This window comes from Halictus rubicundus, chromosome 2 (assembly GCF_050948215.1).
Source record: "Halictus rubicundus isolate RS-2024b chromosome 2, iyHalRubi1_principal, whole genome shotgun sequence".
Lineage (NCBI taxonomy): Eukaryota > Metazoa > Arthropoda > Insecta > Hymenoptera > Halictidae > Halictus > Halictus rubicundus.
The window spans coordinates 9311576-9331092 of record NC_135150.1 but is presented as its reverse complement, the minus strand read 5'-3'; the positions used below and the strand labels follow the sequence as shown (position 1 = coordinate 9331092).

At 39.9% G+C, this 19517-nt stretch overlaps 2 protein-coding genes across 8 annotated transcripts in view; one reads left to right on the top strand and one right to left on the bottom strand.

Moving 5' to 3' along the window:
- Positions 1 to 19517, bottom strand: part of Smr (nuclear receptor corepressor smrter) — a 74026-nt gene that overhangs the window by 25795 nt on the left and 28714 nt on the right. The window lies entirely within an intron of this gene.
- Positions 12565 to 17455, top strand: LOC143365169 (uncharacterized). The gene is made up of 4 exons (XM_076805088.1): positions 12565 to 12892; positions 14360 to 14846; positions 15899 to 16978; positions 17258 to 17455. Exons 1-3 carry the CDS (start codon positions 12565 to 12567, stop codon positions 16959 to 16961), a joined length of 1878 nt encoding a protein of 625 aa, XP_076661203.1. The 3' UTR covers positions 16962 to 16978; positions 17258 to 17455.

The window sequence follows — 19517 nt, the reverse complement described above, 5'->3', positions numbered from 1 at the left end:
AAATTACAAGATTCCCATCCTAGTCCAATATAAGGAATATCGAATATCGAATAAATACGATGATTAGTAAGAGGTAAAGATATAAGTTTTTTTTTTTTTTTTTAGTAGAAACGAATAAATGCCTGTACTATAAAAATCCATTCGCAATTGACAAGAAAATAATCGCTTAGAAACAGTACATGGCATTAACACTCGAGACGCGAAGAGAACTGACTGACACATTGCTGACTATTATTTATTTACCAAGTGAGATCGAACATAAGTCAGTATATTAAGACAAGAAAAAATGTTCTATTTGGCTTCTATTTCTTGCAATCGGGGCAGAGAAGTTTTATTTTGCATTGAGATCCGCAGTGTAGTTATAAGAATGATCCGTCGTCCGGAGGTTAATCTTTTAACTGAGTGACTCCTCGTTCATGGACATTTAGGGTGACGTAGAGTACAACTAACAAGTGTGACAAGAATTTTGCCTCGATCAACTTAAATACGGTATAGTTTACTGATAGAGATATTATGACACAACAAAGTTAAAGAACTGTTTGTTAAATTAAGAAGAAAATGAAAAGGTCTCGACAAATGATAGTAAACATGAATGACGAATTAATCCGTCATACTCAGTTAAATATAGGATTTAAGAATATTAATATACAGGGTGTCCCAAAAATGTTGTACTTCGTTGCAAAAGAGCGATTCCTGAAACCATTTAAAGTAACGTTTTCCTTTGCGAAAATGTTCTTCGCGGCTTCGTCAAAGAGTTATTAACGAAAAACGCGGACCAATCAGAGCGCCGCTACAGCATCTTCTGCTGAGTGTGGCGTTGGCATTGGCCGAACCGGAATCCGTCCGCCGCAGCTACGCTCTGATTGGTCCGTGTTTTTTGCATAAAGAAAAAAGGAAATTAATGTTCCTATGAATCTTTTTTATTATTCCGCGGTAGAAAAATTTCAAAAAGTAAAAAAACACTTTGTCTTTGACTAATTGGTGCACGTTGTTACGTACATACGTATTACTGATAATAACAACAACAAACTAACTGTTTACCGAAAAATAGAACGAATATATACGCTAATGACGAAAATGGGTTAAAACACTATATAATGTATCAGACATTTCATACACAACGACCTAATAAATCCGGTCAGCCATGATCAGATGCACCAGCCGATTTCTATCTAATAGCACGCGTATCCGGTGAATTTTCTCGAATCTCGATTTCGTCGAAAACAAAACCTTCAAAAAAAATATTATTCTTTCTTTCTCACTTATTTTGTCATGTGGTTTCACCCCCTCGCCGTTTGTACCGCCAGATCCGTGACGCACTCTATAAAAATATGTAAAACTTCAACGAATAAAATTTCACTAAAAAACGGACTTGTCCAGTATTCGCACCAAGGTCTTCAACAGCAGCAATAATTGGAAAGGAGCATAATTTCAATCGTATCTGAAACAATTTCTAGTGATCCGCAAAATTGACGGCTTTGGAGTCAGCAGGAGACCAACGGAGATAAAACGCGTTTCATAAATAATGAAAATTAGGGTGAGACAGCGAAGCATCCCGGGGACAATGGCAATAATAACCATGCAAACGGTCGCGACGGTGTTCGTCAGTCTCGATCACGATGCAAACGCTTTAGGGGTGATGAAGGGGGAGGGAGGAGGTTTGTGGAAGAGTAGGGGAAGGAACAGAGGTGGAAAAACGAAGGGACAGAGGGGACCGCGTCTGTTAACTCCCGGTTTGAAGCTTCGTTCTCCAGGGAAATGTGCGTAATCGCCGTGTTCTATCCTGAATCGGTGGCGACTCATTCTTGCTGGCGTGTGCGCTCGTTTTACGGACACAACATTCACCGTCAATACTTACACTGCCGTTGTTCGTACGTCATCAGACACTCGACTGCGTTCACGGGAATACGATTTCTAGCGTGGACGTGCTATTATATGTTATTGCATTGCAAGGAAAATTACCTTTAAAAAGATTTGTACACACGTCGGTCAAAGAGCTGGAAAGATTAGACAGATTATTATCCGAGCCTGTAATGAACATTTACTTTATGAATAATGCAAATACCCTTCAAAGCAGTCATATCAAAATTCTGCGGCTTTAGTTTAACTGCCAACCGAGTCATTTATAAATGAAATCAAAGTAACTTATAAAGGCGAATCAACCAGTAAGTTGCATTATTCTAGAATTGTTTGTAAATTAAAGATATCTCGATGAGAAACTTAGTGACAGCACTTTTTAAAACTTCTTTCCAATGTTGCATTCATCTACATAATGATCACCTTTCACTTGTTATCAATGGACTGCGGATCTTTATGCGAAATAAAAATGTTGTGCATCGATTGCCAGGAAAAGGAGCTGCATAGACATTTATTTTTATTTTCTTAATAATTTTAATAAGTTACGGAAAATGTAATCGTATTCTTAAAGTCGCCTAACATTTTCACTGTTCTGTACTCATTTTTGTCATAAATACATCATATCGTTTCGTTATCAATCTTGAAAAGTGTACAATTGTTATTAATGAAATATGTTATTTATTCAATAAATAAAAAATTAACTTGTACTACCGAATGCGTTTCTCTCGTTCACTTTTTGATTCTCTCTCGTGTTTAATGAAATAAAAATTAAAAGGTTAAGATGTATGATACTGATACAAACAAACAGTCACGATATACATATTGCAAGGCGTCGTGCACGATATTTGTGCAAAATTTGTCCGCTCCACCGCGAAGTAAATTTTTTTGAAGCTCGATCGAAGAGAACTATAATATGATACAGAATCATGCACAGTGTCGCCAGATGAGAGGAGGGGCCACAAATTGAGGGGAAAAAGTTAGCCTCTCTCTTTCTGCCAGTACCGGAGTATGCACGACAGAGACGAAACGCGTCGGAAACTTGGGGAATAGCACGGTAAAAGGGGAAATTGGAGTGGGGGAACAAGTCTTGATCTGGTGACACGGAATCAATGTCACCACATTAAGAATTGTCTCCCCGCTCTAACTTCCCCTTCTACGACGCACCCCCCCCCCCACGTTTCTGCCACGGCCCAGTCACGTGACGCGTTCCGTCCCTGTCGTGCATGAATCACAAGGTCACGTGACTAATCCGGTACTGGCAGAGAGAGAGAGAGTAACTTTTTCCCCTCAATTCGTGCTCCCTCCCCTCATTTGGCGACACTGTACGAAATTACATATATCGGTAAGACAATGTTAATCCAATGGCGAAACCTCTTTATTTTGAATTATTTTTCTACGAAACTTTTATCGTTTCATATTCGTCACATTTTGCGTGACTAAAATCAGACCAAACACGTCACAATTCAACAGTGAAAATATTAGAAGAATTGAAGAATACTGTTATACTATTTTCAACTGATTAAACATATTAAGAAAGAAAATAAATTTCTATTTCGTTCCAGTTTGTTGCAATTCAGGTAAAAAATTTGTATTTTGGCATAACGATCCGCTGTCTAGCTATTACATGGAAATCGGTTGGTATGTCTGTTCATGGTCTACCGGTTCTACTTCCGGTAGATACTAGGGCACGCGAACTCAACGGACGTTCAAACTCATTTTCTCGAAAACGAAGCCTTAAACAAAAAAACCTAGTTTCACCTCCGTGCAGCCTGTATTGCCAGATCTCTGTAATAGCGAAAAAATTAATTTTCAAATCCGGTCGAATAATTCCGTCTCGAATTTCTGGGAGTCGAAGCAGTCGAAGTGGGTGGTAGTGATGGTACTTTCGATAGGATATATTTTTACCATTTTCAGTTGTTATCCAACGTGCATTCGTTAGTGAAGCGTTCATTAAAACAAACGAATATGTGATCGCAACGCAGAAAACTTTCCGTATCAATTCCACGCTCGGTCGAGATTCAGCCGAAAAAGAAAAAAGTGTGAAGAAAAGCGTAACAAAATTTTGAATTGCATTCGCCGTTCTTTTTTTGTTAACCTTCAAAATCCGAGAGGCGTTATCGTGGTACCTTGTACGAGCAGAGAGAAAGAGCACGACGATATCCGATTGATAGCAGGACGGCGAAGAGTCAGAAAACGAAGAGGGTGAGCGAGTGAGCGCTCTCTGCTCGCGCACGCTTCTACGCGGACTACCAGCCGGAATAAAGTGGAATTCAGCGCAACGTGAATTATAAACGATATTATGCAAACACCGCGGAGAAAGAGTACTCGTACCGCGAGTTAATTTGATGAAAAACATCAGAGGGCAGGAAGATAGAGGAAACAGGAGGCAGAGAAGGAGAAAGAGGCCGAAGGGGGCCGGCAAAAGACGCATCCCAAAAAGATCCTTCCTTTTCGAGGCGAACACGAGCCCCTCTCGTCCGTACTCACCGTCAAATATTTTCGTTGGTTTTTCAACACTTTCTCGGCGGCCGACACAATCACGAATTACCATTTCGGTTACGCTCGCTCTACGGGCGCACGGTAGATCGGACCGCGGAAAAAAACGTGACAAACAGTGTACGGGTCCGATGCAAAACATTTCTAACATTAACACTATGTTTACGGAGCACTAAATGTGACTATCTCACATTACTTTATAAAAATAACGAGGATCTGTATATTCAAATTTTTAGCCATTTTTTGTAATATAAAAGAAATAAATTAGTTGAATAATTCTTCATGAACGCATCTTTACAGCCTGAATATTCGTAAATTGATAATATTAGAAACCGTCGGTTTGACGAGTTCCGGAAACCTAGTGTTAATCGTACCGCGTCCGGTCAAATGACCAGTTTCCCATATTTTATCTTTTAATTAAGGTGAAGTAAGGTAAGCGCAGACTGGTTTTGCACGAAACATTGTTAAACTATTATTGTTCAACGTATATTTACTTTGATGTCATTTTTTCTTTCAAATTTATATAATGATAGAAAATTGCACGTCGTGTCAATTACCCGAAAACTGAGGAAGAGAACAAACCGTCAATCTTATCGTAAGCATACAGGGTGTCTCAAAAATGTTTTACTTCTTTGAAGGGGGTGACTTCCAAAGTCATTTGAAGTAACTTTTTCCTTTGCGACAATGTTCGCAAAAGAGAAAGTTATTGTAAATGATTTCAGGAATCACCTTTTGCAAGGAAGTACAACATTTTTGGAACACTCTGTATAATGCGGGGCAAGATTGTAATTTATAACATATATTCTTTGAAATGCTTTTTACCGCATTGAATTATTTAGTGCCGTTCCAGAAAATAACTTATACCAGTCACATTTTGCGTCCGTACCCGTTAACGTTAAAAACTGCAGGTCGCGATTAACCTTTTAAATAATTTTTTACGAAGAATCGAGTCTAGAGATATAATGCGGTATGAGAGCGAATTCGATTACGTTTCTACACGCACACGTACGCGTGCACATGTATTCGCGAATTCATCAGTGAATCTGTTTCATGTTGAAAGTATGGGCTGTTCCATTTTAATCTTGACCGTTCTAAAAAACATGAAACGCATGAAAAAATATTTCTAACGAAATTGATTATGCTCGGCCAAATTATGCTAACATTTATTTGACTTCTACGTTTACATTACCTACTGCTACCTTTAGCGAGGGTTGTTCTCAATGAACTTATAATAATCGTGGTGATAATGATCCGACTTTGTTGTAGATATATTTAAATCAAAACTATGACAGAAAAATGAAAAGCTTTATATAACAAATATCCTTTATGTTTATAAAATGTTTCTGAATTTAACAATCAGAAATTTAAAAAGAGTTTTGGTGTCGTATGATGCAGAAAATTTGACCGAGCCATCTTTCTGCAGTGTGTATTATGATATGTAATGCATCTGCATGACAGTTGATACATTTCTTAATATATTTGAAATGTTTGCATTATACCACCATGTAATAAGAAGCGGAGGTTCTCGTTGCAAAATTTTAAATTGACTTTCGCGAGTCTACTCAAGTGCATTGCAAAGACAAGTAAACGCAAACATGATCCGTTTCTTTTATAAATATTTTACAACTTTCGTTGATAATTTTTTCCTGTACCTTCCATATTTTTCAAGACATGCGTTTAAAATGGGACATCCAGTAGACCAATATTCAATACGAAATTATGCGAAAGGGTTAATGGAAATGAAAAAAACTTTATTATAGATCATAAGTTATGTAAACCATTTTAGATATGCTCCGCAAATTTCGAGTACTTTTGTTAAAAGAATTTAAACTAAATTGAATTTCATTAAATATTTCTGTCCGTATGAATATTATTCTTATGAAAAACTAACTAGTGATTATTTTTGTCTTCTCGTAACAAATATTTTCGCTAATTTCAAAACATAATGCGCCTTTAACAATTTTTTCGAAAACATAGACTTCATTGACAAGACAATTTTTCACGGATTTTGTATATTTTTCGAGTTTTTTCTAAACGTAACAATTGTGGGATGCATTATGCTTATATGAATCCTCACTATTTAATTTTAATTGAATTACAGACAGAACCTTCTACTGTAAAAATGATATTAACATGAAAATAAAATATCTGAACAAATTATTCAAAATATCGGATCAATTAGGTAAGAGAATAGATGACAGTGATCAGTTTGGTCACTGATAAGAAAAGAAAAACGAAAAGGCGAAAAGAAAAGTTTCGCAATGTACAAACTATATAGGGTGTCCCAGTATTGATGGCACAACCGTGGAGAGGGTGATTCTACATGAGAAAATAAGTCGAAAATACGGAATAAATTGTTTTCGTTTGCGGCTTTGTTTTCGAGAAAATCGACGTCGAAGACCCATCAAGTTTGGGTGCCTAGCATTTGTACGAAGTAGAATCAATAGGTCATGATCAGATACGCGAGACGATTCTTGTTCAATAGCCTGCGTGTTCGCTGAATTTTCGAACACAAAGCGTCAAATGTAAAAAATTCATTTCATATTTCCGACTTATTTTCTCGTGTAGAATCATCCCCTCCACGGTTGTACCATCAACACATCAATAAATAAAACGATCCATGTGAAACCTGTGAATAATCCGAATTTTCTTTATAATTTTAGTTCAACGATTAATGGTAATAATGAGTTGTGGATGTGAAATAAATCAATTATTTTATCCCGCTTGTTGCTGCGATATTAGAAGCGTAACGTGATATCAAATTGTACGTAGGAATATTTGTAAAGGTAATCACAGCTGCATACCGCCACTTAAACCCTCAATTCCGGAGACATACACGTTGATGTCGTTCGTTTTAACGCTCAACTGCGCGCGTAAAGAATCGAGTGACTCGTGTTTGCACTCCAGTGCTCTTTGCTATTGGGGAGGAAGAATGAACCGTGAATAGAATAGGTCACGCGAAAATAATCATTTAGACGTTTATATTTCTCATCATACAGGGTGTCCCGGAAATGTTGTATTTCCTTGAATGGGGTGATTCCTGAGGTCATTTCAAGTAACTTTTTCCTTTGCGAGAATGATCTCCGCGGCTTTGTTAATGAGTTATTAACGAAAAACACGGACCAATCGAGGCGCGGCAACAGCGGACCGATTGAGATTCAACGACAAGTCCCGCAGAGCGTGGTGTTGCTATTGGCTGAGCCGCAATCGGTCCGCCGTTACCACGCCTTGATTGGTTCGCGTTTTCCGTTAATAACTCCTGAACAAAGCCGCGGAGAACATTTTCGCACAGAAACAAATGACTTCAAATGATCTCAGGAATCACCCCTTTCAAGGAAGTACAACATTTTTGGGACACCCTGTATGTTACAAACAAAGCTTTACCAATAAGCGGATGCACCCGCCGAAACTTAGTAACCGAGTCCTTACTGATGGAATACTTATTATATATGTATCGTTTATAATTGTCGAAAAAGGTCAGATTTAAAAAACCTTTCGAAATGAACTGTCATAGATCTCGATTGAAGCGTAACGTTTAAAATGCAGTTTCTTAATAATCAGGCTTAACAGTAGGTTTACGGGATCCGTCGAAATGACAGATTCTGATATGTTTAACTTACGATTATTGAGATCATAAAGATGTATCCACGAGGAATTATTCAACAAATTTATTTCTTTGGGTGTACATTATTTAAAAACTGACGATTAAAAATGGTGAAAATTAGTTCTTCATGATTTTCTGCCTATTGTTACGGTTTTATTCTATTGTTCGACGATTTTTACAATTTTTAATCAATTGACCAACTTCGATGAAATTTTTAGCGCGTACAGTCGGGGAGAAAATTACGCGAAAGCCCTTTAGTGAATAAACTCTTTTGAAATTAGATCGAATGACTTGTGCTTCTTTTTTTAGATGTTTTACTGTTGCTCAGAATTTTTAAAGAAAAGGTAAAGGTTAAGATTTTGAACTTTTTGCACTTATTTGAACTTATGCGATTGATTGGTCACAGCGTTCATTGCAAAAACCTCGGGCCTTGCTTGAAATTTCAGTTCCATTTTCGTGCAACGAGTTACAAGTCCAAACAAAAAATTTGTAACCAGCAACATTTACTATTTCTTTTCGTAATTTAGACTAAACGCAATTTTCCCGACATTTTGGTTACACATTACCGAGTGAACTAATCCATCTAGCTGGGCAGAAAAACTGAAGTCCTTTGCTCTATTTACGAAACAGTTATTCTTATTTAAGGGGGTACAAAGAGGGGACACTGGTATCTGACATAAATCTAACAGTTTTTTTTTTTTGTATATACAGATACTGTTAAAAAAACCTTTTTTTAGGAAACGTTAACCAACATTTTAGCTTTATTTTCATATTTTTCTTATTACATAAAATTACAAGATGGTGGAGTTCTATAATATTATCTAACTCCATGCACAGCAAAACGTTGATAGCTTGAAAAATATGAAGATAAAGCTGAAATGTTATTCAATGTTCCCTAAAAAAACTTTTTCCTTTACACTATCTTTATATGCGAAAAAGAATGTTAAATTTTCTCAATTTTATTAGCCTTGCAGGATTGCTCAAAGTGTATGCCATCAATTATGTGACACCTGCACACTGAACAAATCCTGACTTAATGCAATGTTACGACTTCTCATATCTCGCCTCATAAATAATTCGCCACGGTCCCCCAGTATAATTGTTTATTTTCGCCGGATGCTCGTGATCCACGATTAAAATCGTCGACGCAGCGCGACTACCGTGAAAATTGAACGCGTCTAACAATTTGCAAGGGGGCGATGGGGTCTATAACACGCGCAAGTCGCCGATACCGAATATTGCCGGAACAACCTTACCGTGATGGCGAATCGAACGAACGTGGCGATACGCGATTTAAACAAAAAAGTGTACGGTGTATCGCGAACGTCCACAGGAGTAATTGAATCAACAATAGTCGAGAGCTTTCCTTTCGTGCTTTTTCTCGTGGAGCAATTCTCTCATCGGAAAACAGGACGACCAGCCGCGTCGATGCAAAGGGAGGAGTAGATATCTTCCCCCACCCGAATCAGCTGGCGTCGATCACGATTTTCATTAAGACAAAATATTATGTTTTTTGAGAAGAGAAACGTTTCTTACAGTTTGTTGAAAGTACAGTTACCTTTCTCGTCGCGCAGTATACCGCACGTCGTTTGCAACATTTACTTATATTTTACAGTGGGTGATCAAATTATTGGACTCACAACATGAAAAACATATTTGCTGTGCATGTGGCGGATAATTTACAATTTGCAAACGTTAATGCTTCATAAAACGGCGATAAGAATTGAGTATAGGTCAAACTGAAAAAATTGTTTCGTTGAATTTTGACCGTCATAGCCCCAAAAATGTCCTATAAATTTTTTTTTTTTTAAGAAAAACTACAAATTACCTAAGTTGCAGGTGACTGAATGAATAATAAATAGGAATAAAAATATAAATTGCAACATTTCTGATCATTTGAATAATCAATGGTTTCACAAGAATGAGCATCACGATGTGCGTTTCATCGACAAGTAATGTCTCTTCTTTTCCTTTCTTTTTTTTTTTTTTTTTTTTTTGAAAAATAAAAAAAGTTTCAGATATTACATTTCAAAACCAGAAAACTTCATTATACTTCGTCGCTTCGTCAGTGTACATCGAATCAGTGATGTAAATTCTAACTGGGGAATAGTTGCCATCACCCAAACCCAACTTCCGCTAACCATCACCTAACCAATAACACTTCTCCAACACACTAGAGGACGGATTAAACCAATAACACAACATAATAGATCGTAAACGGTCCAGTATCCAAATACTACCAGATAATAGTAATGGCGTCTGCTATAACAATGTCATTTGATATATTCTGTATTGATAATCATTTTTCTCGGCAAACATGTAACTCTCTTCTCATATAAATCAATAAATATGCGCATTCAAGACAATTCTGCACCAACAACGATAAGCACAAGCAAACATTTGTTATTAAAATGTAAATAATAAATCGCTATTCATTTGGTAATAATATTATATACTCACAAGGAAATTAATTATATAAACTATTTTACGTGATCTGCTATTATTATGATATGAGTATTAATTTGGAAAGCAAAACAAATCCGTTAAATGCGTCTGTACTTACATATAGTAAGCGTTAACTACAAGTAGAAGAAAAGGAAAAATATTAACAGAGTTGATGAGTGTTATCAAATTTTTAGATGGATTATTGATATTAAGTTTCTCGATGACACTTGAGCTTGGTATTTAACTATATGTAACATAGTCTTTGTATTTCTAAGTGCTAATAAACAAAGATTAGAAAGATGTGATCACAGCCACTGTTACGCCAAATAAAAAGAATGGCACTTCTGTTGTGCTTGTCAGCAATACATAAAAATGTGTGCTCATTTCTGTCGATATTAATCAATGAGCTTGTATTTGTAAATTATTTACTTTACATTTAATACTGAGCCAATAATAGTAACTGGATTATTGTAACACGTTGTCTCTAATAAAGTGTTCGTTCAGTTACTTGAGGTAAACCATTTTCTCTAACAAATTAATTGATTACAGTCTAATATAAATTAATAAAACATTTTGTAGGGTTGATAATGGTTCGAATAAAGTCATATTTGAACATTTTTTCATCGGAGTAACGTCTCTGGAACATTACCACACTTTCACTTTCAGTTTTATTCGTGGAATATTTATAAGAGTATTGTAACCGCTGGTTTCCGTTAACAAGTTACTGATACTTCAATAATGTTGCATTTCTTACGACAGCAGCGAAACTATAAAAGATGTAGTAAGCAATTCTCCCTGTTGCGTTTATAATAATTAGACTACGGACCTTTATGCGAAATAAAAATATTCTACCTGAATTGCAATAAACTGGAGTGAAATAAAAATATATTTTCCTTCTTAATATGTTTAATACGTTGAAAATAATGTAAGAGTATTTTTAAATTCTTCTGATCTTTTTACTGTTTCAAATTACGCCTCCCCTTTTGTGTCACAAATTCATAAAATCAGCAGTCTAGTAATAATCAATTTACATTCACAGCTGGTAAATCCCATTCTGCATTACCTTTTTCTGCGAACTATGATATCACTGTATATCGAAAATCTGAATAAAAAGCCGCATCGCCGGATACCAACAGCCATGCCATGAGGAACCGACAGCGTCGCGGCGGCCGCATTTCAAAGCAGCGTGCCTCCTCGAATTTCACAGTTATTAAAAGTGAACGTTTAAAGCGATTTACTTCTTTGCGACGACCTCGCGCCCTTATCGAACCTGTCGTCTCATTTGCATTTTTCTTCACAATTTCGCTCGAGGATCGAACAGCGCAAAAAGAAAACCGCGTCGATTCGCTCCCATCGATGGACCGAAAAAAGGAAGAGATTCCAGAGAAAACAAAGATGGAAAGATATACAGCCAAATAGAGAATAGGGTGGGGACAGGAGAAAGAAGAGGGAGAGAGAGAGAGAGAGAGAAACAGGAAGAGGAAGAAAGGCGAAGATAGAGAGCAACGGGGGAGAATCCCGCACACGGATTGCAAACACATGAGCATCAGGCGCACGTGCGGCCCTGCCGTAATTGAGCTGGTACAACCAATCTGTACTCGTCGGGGGCGGTTCTCTGGCGTTGGGGGTTTGGGGCGCGCTGCACAGGGACTGGTTGATACGCGCCGTCTGGAGGAGGAAGAGCGAAGGGTGGTAGAACCGAACCACTTGAAAAAGCAAGCGAATCTACAAGCTCGGCCGCGACATCGCGGTGGTGGTGGCGGCGGCGGCGGCGGAAGCGGCGGTGGCGGCGGCGGCAGTGGATGAAATCCGCGGCCGACTCCGGGCGTTCAAATCACGCTCGATCGCGGCGGTACACGCTGCTCGCCGGCTGCTCTCGTCTCTTCTCCTCGACGGGACACTATCATCCGTTCATCCGGGTCGCGTAAACGAACCGCGTCGACGATCGATCGATCGACCGCGACATTACCGTTCGGATCGTCTCTACCAGGACCAGCCGAAAGAGAACAAACACTCTAGAATACATGTTCGTCTCGTGATCTTTCTGTGAACATCCGTCGTCTTCCGTGTGACTATGACTCGACCGTTTCCGATCGGTCGTCGAACAGCCGAGTCTTCGAGGCGGTATTCGAGTTAATCGAGTCGTGGAACCCGCCTCGAGAATGTACAGCCTGTACAGAGCCTGGTTCGGTGACAGTGTCGCCGGGGACAGTTATTCCAGGCTTCAAGAGACTCTGTCGCCACCCGACACTGTGGTTCGAGTGGGAAACGAAGGGGAACACCAGTTCGTCGCTCACAAGGGAGTCTTGGCTGCTCACAGCGGCTATCTGAAGGCTCTGCTGAGCAATGCTACCGCGTCGCCGAACGCGAGTGCTAACGCGACCGTTGGCTCTTGTAGCAACCTGCCAGCAACAGCTATCACGGTCGCGACCACTAATCTTTCGGGCCAGTCGCCGCGACCGGTTACCTCGGTCTCGGTCTCCTCTATTGGTAAATAATCGAGCACCCGACTTCAACCCTGCCGCTACGACGGGCACGTGTCCCGCGGCAGATTAGATCGCTGCCGAGAGGTCTCTGCACGATCGGATCGCTTCTCGTTTCGATAGTCCTGATCCAATCGTAGTATTTTTGCCGAAATAACTGTTCCGAAACGGATACAAATAGTAACGGGCTACGGGGGCTGTTTGACTCGAAGAGCAACTTGACAAACTCACGAATTTTATGAGTAGACTGCGGATCTTCATGCAAAATAAAAATTTTGTGCGTCAGTTGCAAGGTACTGGAACCAAATAAAAATTTATTTCTTCCATTAATAATTTTAATAAGTCGATGATAATATGCCGATTTATTATTTCATGTTTTACATACTCGTTACTGCCATAAATGCATAAAATCCGCAGCCTATTTACGAGCTATCGGATGAAGTCACCAAATTACTCCACTTCAATTGCTGTTCATAGATTGAGAATTTTGTGTTCTAATTTGAAGTGAAAGGACTGCCTTTCTAGTAGCAAAACTTTGAAACAAAAAACGTATAGGATCAGTAGACGACTTCTCGGACTAGTCCTTCCTACTTCCAATCATTTCTTTGTTTCGACTTTATTTTAACTAACACTCGAACATTGACACATTCGCGTATCCAGTTGCCGTTAATAGCGGCAGGGTTAATTCGACTTTTCTCTCTTTGGCTACTTGTCCCGTTCGGAGAGCGTAAACAGTGCCGTTTAATCCTCGGAGGAGAGCGGACGTTTTACGGCAACTGCGTTACGTCCAGTCAACGATGCCTGGGTCTACTTTGGCCACTACTTGTTTCACCTACGCATTAACTTTTGTATTGTACCTCAAATTGTTGATGCAGATGCTGGTGTAAAATTACGTACATAAATGTATTGCATCAGAGTGAGAATTCGGTATTCTACAAAAACATAGTTTCTAACATCGTAAACCTATACGCGATTACGGAAACAGAAAGGACTGTTTCCACAAATTTCTAGAATCGAGACAAACTTCCTATTAGTCTCTACCAAAATCCCCGGAATATGGCCACCGACGAAAAAGAAGCGATCTGGAAAAAAGTGTTTTCTCTGCAGAATGGCACAAGAATATCCTACAAGTGTCTTCACAAAAGTACTTTACTAAATGGTTGAATAAATACGAAATAGCAACAGACCGCCTTTCCGTTCAATGAAAAGTAGAAGCATAATGGTCGTAATCATCTAACCTGTTCACGCACTTTGAAGTGGAACTAACGCAAACACAGTCGATTGATTTCTTCGCCGAAGGAAATTTCAAACAAACAACAAAGTATTCGCGAGATTAGAACGACGCTTTTACCGATAGGATATAGTAGTGGGATAGAACGTAGGGCTGTTGGTGGACCCAGGCAGCGCGTGGCGGGCGAGGGTTGCGGAGGTAACGAGTCGAAAGAGTATCGGTCCGTCGAATGGTAACTTACAGGCGGAGAAGCGTTCGCGCCCCTGTTGAACTACATGTACACGGGCCGGCTGGAAGTGACACTGGACAACGTTTACAGCGTGCTGTTGGCCACGCATTTGTTGCACATGCCTGGCGCCCTGGAGCAGTGTCGAGCAGCGTTGCTGCGGCTCCGGGCTCCGCCGCCTCTACCGACACCGATACCGGTTCCGGTTCCGGTCCCGGTGCCGGTGGCACCGACCTCGACCCTTACCTCGACGTCCATGTCGATGTCGACATCGACGCCCGGCACCGGGAACATCCTCAGACCGATCCCGAGCAGGTTGATGATCGAGCCGAGCATGTGCTGGCCGACGACACCGCTTTACCCGCCGACCGCGCCGCCGCCGGCTCCTGCATCCATCGGATTGTCGCATCTGCCACGACTGCAACCGTCGGTGCTGATGCAGTCGACGGTACCACTCAACGTTTCTGTGGTACCAACTTCCGCCTGCCAGGAAACGCGTTATAGGTTCGAACCTATTTCATCGGCCATTCTGCCCCACTGGACCCGCGTTAGCGTCATGTGATTTCCCTTCGCTATGCCACAAGTTCGTCAAAACTGGAGGGGACGGGAAAATCCATGGTTCATTTGTTCTTATCGCGGCCAACTCGAGAATATCTGGATTCAAAGAACCGTGTAAAAGTATCCTCAGAGAACAGTGATTTAGAATGAACTGTAACGAAAATCGCATCGGGGATCGGAAATATTTGATACCGTTTCAGGAATAACGTAGTGTTGGTCGATCCCAGGCAATGTGAAAAACCCACGCCTATGGATATTAGGATACCTATTTTAAGAAACTGTGGCGCTTGTTACGGATTGTGCCTGTTATACCTTTACCGTTGGTGCCAACGATTTCCAAAGAAAAATTTCCGTAATATTTCTATTAAGCCGTAAGCGCTTGGTAAACAAAATTTAGATGGATGCCGAAGTGATGTAAACCTTGTTTCCTATGCTCGTAGCTTGACGAGTTCAAATGTAAAGTTAAAATTCGTGTTTACTTGCGACCCGGTAGTGAATTCTCGACTCTGTTTCTCCTTTGACAAGTATCCTAATATCTTCAGTATTGAAGGGTACGTGTTTTCTGCGTAATACTCTCTCAGATACCGCGCGTGTTTCCAATGTGCAATTGTCTAGCATAACATTCGGAGAAGTTTCTTATTAACCCGCCAAGACCTTTGCCAGTACGTTTTGTTAAGTGAAAATGGAGACAGTGGATGAACTTTGTACATAATTGCAATGACGTTGCACCGATTACTCGTTCAGATAGCCAAAATTAATCAACACCTTAAGATACAGGATTTCATTTTGTTCGCCATTTTTCGTCGAGCGCGCGCTTGGCACTTTTGTACCGGCAAAGCTAAAGAGACAAGTTTCGTCCGACTAAAAATCGTCGAAGCGGATGCGCGATAACGATGAAAAACAAAACGGGAAAGTGAATTGCAAAATTGCCAAGTGCGCGCTGGACTTTGGGGGATTGAAAGACGATACTATCACGTCCGAAAATTTGTTTCCAACAGCGACGTGCCCTCGCCGAAGCCGTCGCCGTTCCAACTCGACAGGAACCGAGGTCCGTCGAGAGAGAGCAGACAGAAGTCCCCGGAAAACGTGGCGAGATCATTCGCGGCGGCAGCGGCGTTTACAGCGTTCGCTTGTTCCACCGCGACGAGGCCAGTGTCGCCGTCTCGATCGGTGTCGCCGGCGCCGTCTTCGGAGTCCCAATCCTCGATACCGTCAAATCGAAGCAAGAAGTCGTCGTCGGAGTCGTCGGATCAGCGACAGAGCAAGGAGGAACGCGGCGACAAGCAGTCGAACACGAAGACCGGGCAAAGACGCGTCGGTTCGCCGTTGTTGTCTGTCGACGAAGGAGGCGTGGCTCGCAATCGCGAGAGAACAAACGAAACAAGCTCCACGGACACGGATCGAGGCAACAAATCGTCGAAGAAGAAGCGCGGCGGATCGAGTTCCGGGAACGTGAACGAGTCCTCGAGCGGAGTTCTGTCGGTCGTGTACGACGTGGCGTGCTGTGATGGCCCGATCAAGTTTCACCGCGTTCTGAACGAGAATTACTCCTCCGCGGCGACCTGCGGGTCCAGCACTGTGTCGCAAGCGAGGTTGCAAAGGTGCTTCGAAGCGGAGAACGCGTCCAGAGAGAACGACGAGAACGGAGGACCGGCCGGAAACGGCTGCGACCCGATCGCCGTAGCGATCGACAACGACGCGGGCAACACCGAGGGAAGCTACACCTGCGGATACTGCAGGCACACCTTTAAGTCGCAATACTGCTATCGGAAACACACCAAGAGGCACTTGCTGCCGACCAGGTTGAACGAGTCCGCTGTCAGCACCGGCCAGAGGCAGGAGGTTCAAAGGAACCGAAGAGAAGTCAGGCTACTGGACCTGAACGTCCAGTACTATCCCTGCAAGATCTGCGGCTGCAAGTTCCCTAGCTACTACTTCGTGCACAAGCACCGGAAGCTGTGCCACGCGAACGCGGACGAGAGGCCGCAAACGGAGGAGGCCAGCGGAACCGGCGAAGATCGAGAATCGACCACCGCGTCCACGAACAACGAGAGGCCGTGAACAGCGACGAGAATAAGGTGTGAGACGATTTATGCACTATTTACGAGGTCTGTTTTTTCGAGAGCCCTGACGCGCATAATTGCTATTACAGACGCTTGAAATGGGATGATAAACTGTGACTACCGCGTACAATCTTCAGTTTCTTTTCGAAAAACAGGGCTACAAAGAGACATTCTTAAAGATGAATTCTTCCTCGATCTTTCGTGTTTTTAAAATGCGAGCTGACAGCGAAGTATCCCTAAACTGTTCTGCTTATGAATGCATCCGCATTAAATTATTGCGTGTCTTTGTTTCAGAAATTCTACAGTTCCGGAAAAGGATGACTTCGTTCGAACAGAACATTTATCGCTACCGAGCGGTTCGAGTGCGACCTTGTAACGCAGAAACTAGCTACAATGACTTCCGAAAAATAATGAAAACATTGTCGAACCGAATTAATTAAAGTACAGTCATGAAAAGTGTCGATGTATTCTCAATCTGTACTTCCCTCCCAATCGTTCCAATATTAAGAGTAAAAGAAATAGAATCGTAGATTAATCATAGATTAATTTTCGTTTGATGGCGACGTACTATACCGATGCATTCAATGACACAGTACTACCACGTTTCTTTAAAGCAAATATTGTAAAACAATGATGTATGGCTATTATAGTAGATTTCCAAGACAAATGCGTAAATCAGTTTTTGCAATTATAATCTGATAGAAAAATTATTTCATTCGACGATGCTATTTCCTCTAGCTAGATACGTTTAATTATATTTTCCTAGCATAAAATTTTCCTTTTATGTATAACGTAGTTTCCAACGAAAGCTTTTAGTTATTCTTGTGTTTATTACCTTTCGAATGTTAACAGTTGTTATTAAGAAATATGCAAATATACGAAAACAGTTTGATTACACGTTGTCAGTAAAATTAGTAAAATTGATATCTGAACATTATTAAGGAAATTTGAATAAATCCCTGTGAGGCCGTAAATAAATTTCACGGATGTGTTTATGAAAATGCCCACTTCTGCGATTACCGACTTACATCATTTTGAAAAATCTTTGTCTTGGGTGCCCACCAAAAAAAAAGGGCTGCTTTGTGAAACTCAAAAATTCTTTCGAAACGCACCCAATTTGAACAAAGTAGTAGATAATGTAGAAAGTATCCTTCAGGTCGAATAACAAAACATAAAAATGGAGTAAGATAAAACTTTCCATCTTTTCAGAATAGTATTGGATTCGAGTTTCCATTATTTGTACTTTGAGTGTACCTATTAGGTTAACAGACTCGAATCTCTAAGCAGATGCTTGTGAAATTATTCTCACGCAGTTGATAATGTTTCTAAAATAGTTGTACTTTAAAATAAAAAAATAATTAACACATTTTTCAATGGTCATTTCTACAGAATTGAAATGCGTTTTAACACTGGAACAACCAAGGGGGGTCAAAATGACTCGTTTGGTATTTCTTATAATCATTAATCATTTTCAGTACATTTTGTTCTCTTAAATTTTCTAAAATATGTAAAAAATTAATTCTGTAAAGCAGTTGTCTTTTCCTCTTGTGTTTTTACTGTAAAATTTGATGTAGTATATCTACATATACCGAGATGAGTCATTTTGACCCCTACGGAACGTAGGTAAACTTGTAATTTTTTCATTCTTCTTTTCCCTTCTTCATATTGTTACATGGCCGTAACAATATCTTCGCTTGTATATAAAAACATGTAACGCTTGTATACATTGATATGCTTCTGTTTTCGATGCTCTTACATCGCAAGAAAGTATTTTGCATTTAGTCAGAAAGAAACGACAGAGGAAACATTATTTTATTATTACTTTCAGAAAATCGAGATTCTATTTTTTATCGTGATCTACAGAAACATTTTAACTCATAAAATTACTTAGAAATTATGGAAAAATTTTTACGAAGCAGTAAATTACTGGAAGAAATAAATAAAAACAAGTAATTTTGACCCCTAATACATTATTATTTTACCTAAAGAATAAAAAGCAATTTTGACGTTTCCACAAAAAAGTGTTTAAGTGATGCAAACTTTATCCCATACTTGCAGATTGGTTACATATTTTTATATATCTGCTCCCGGATTAATTGAATGGAACTTTAAAATTGCAATGCGATATAAAGTTTTCTTTGCATCAATCAGTTCTATTCAGCAAGAGGAGGTAAAGTTCCGAAGAAGCTGAATGCAGCAGATGAACAATTTTCGAGGGAAAAGCTTGGTGAAGTTAGGCTACGAGAGTTAATTGCATAGAACGCTACGTAGAAAGTAAGAACTTACTACAACACTATGAGTCGATACCATACAGCCTCGTAGATGACATAATATAGACTACACACAATCTCCTTTCTATTTTTGCTTTTGTTTATGCTATCTGCAATTCTCTACCAAAACCTGCTTGTAAAACGGTCGGAAGCAATTGTCAGAAATGGTGTTGATTATTGTATGTATAACCGATTAATAAAACTGTTATTTTAAAGTGTAATCACTTGTGTTTCATTTTCAAATCGAGTGAGAATTTGCAATCGTCTAATAATAAGAGTAATAA

Coding starts and splice junctions, on each gene's coding strand:
- LOC143365169 (XM_076805088.1), top strand. CDS start 12,565: ATGTACAGCCTGTACAGAGCCTGGTTCGGTGACAGTGTCGCCGGGGAC. Junction 12,893..14,359: donor GGTCTCGGTCTCCTCTATTG/GTAAATAATCGA, acceptor GGTAACTTACAG/GCGGAGAAGCGTTCGCGCCC. Junction 14,847..15,898: donor TGCCAGGAAACGCGTTATAG/GTTCGAACCTAT, acceptor TGTTTCCAACAG/CGACGTGCCCTCGCCGAAGC.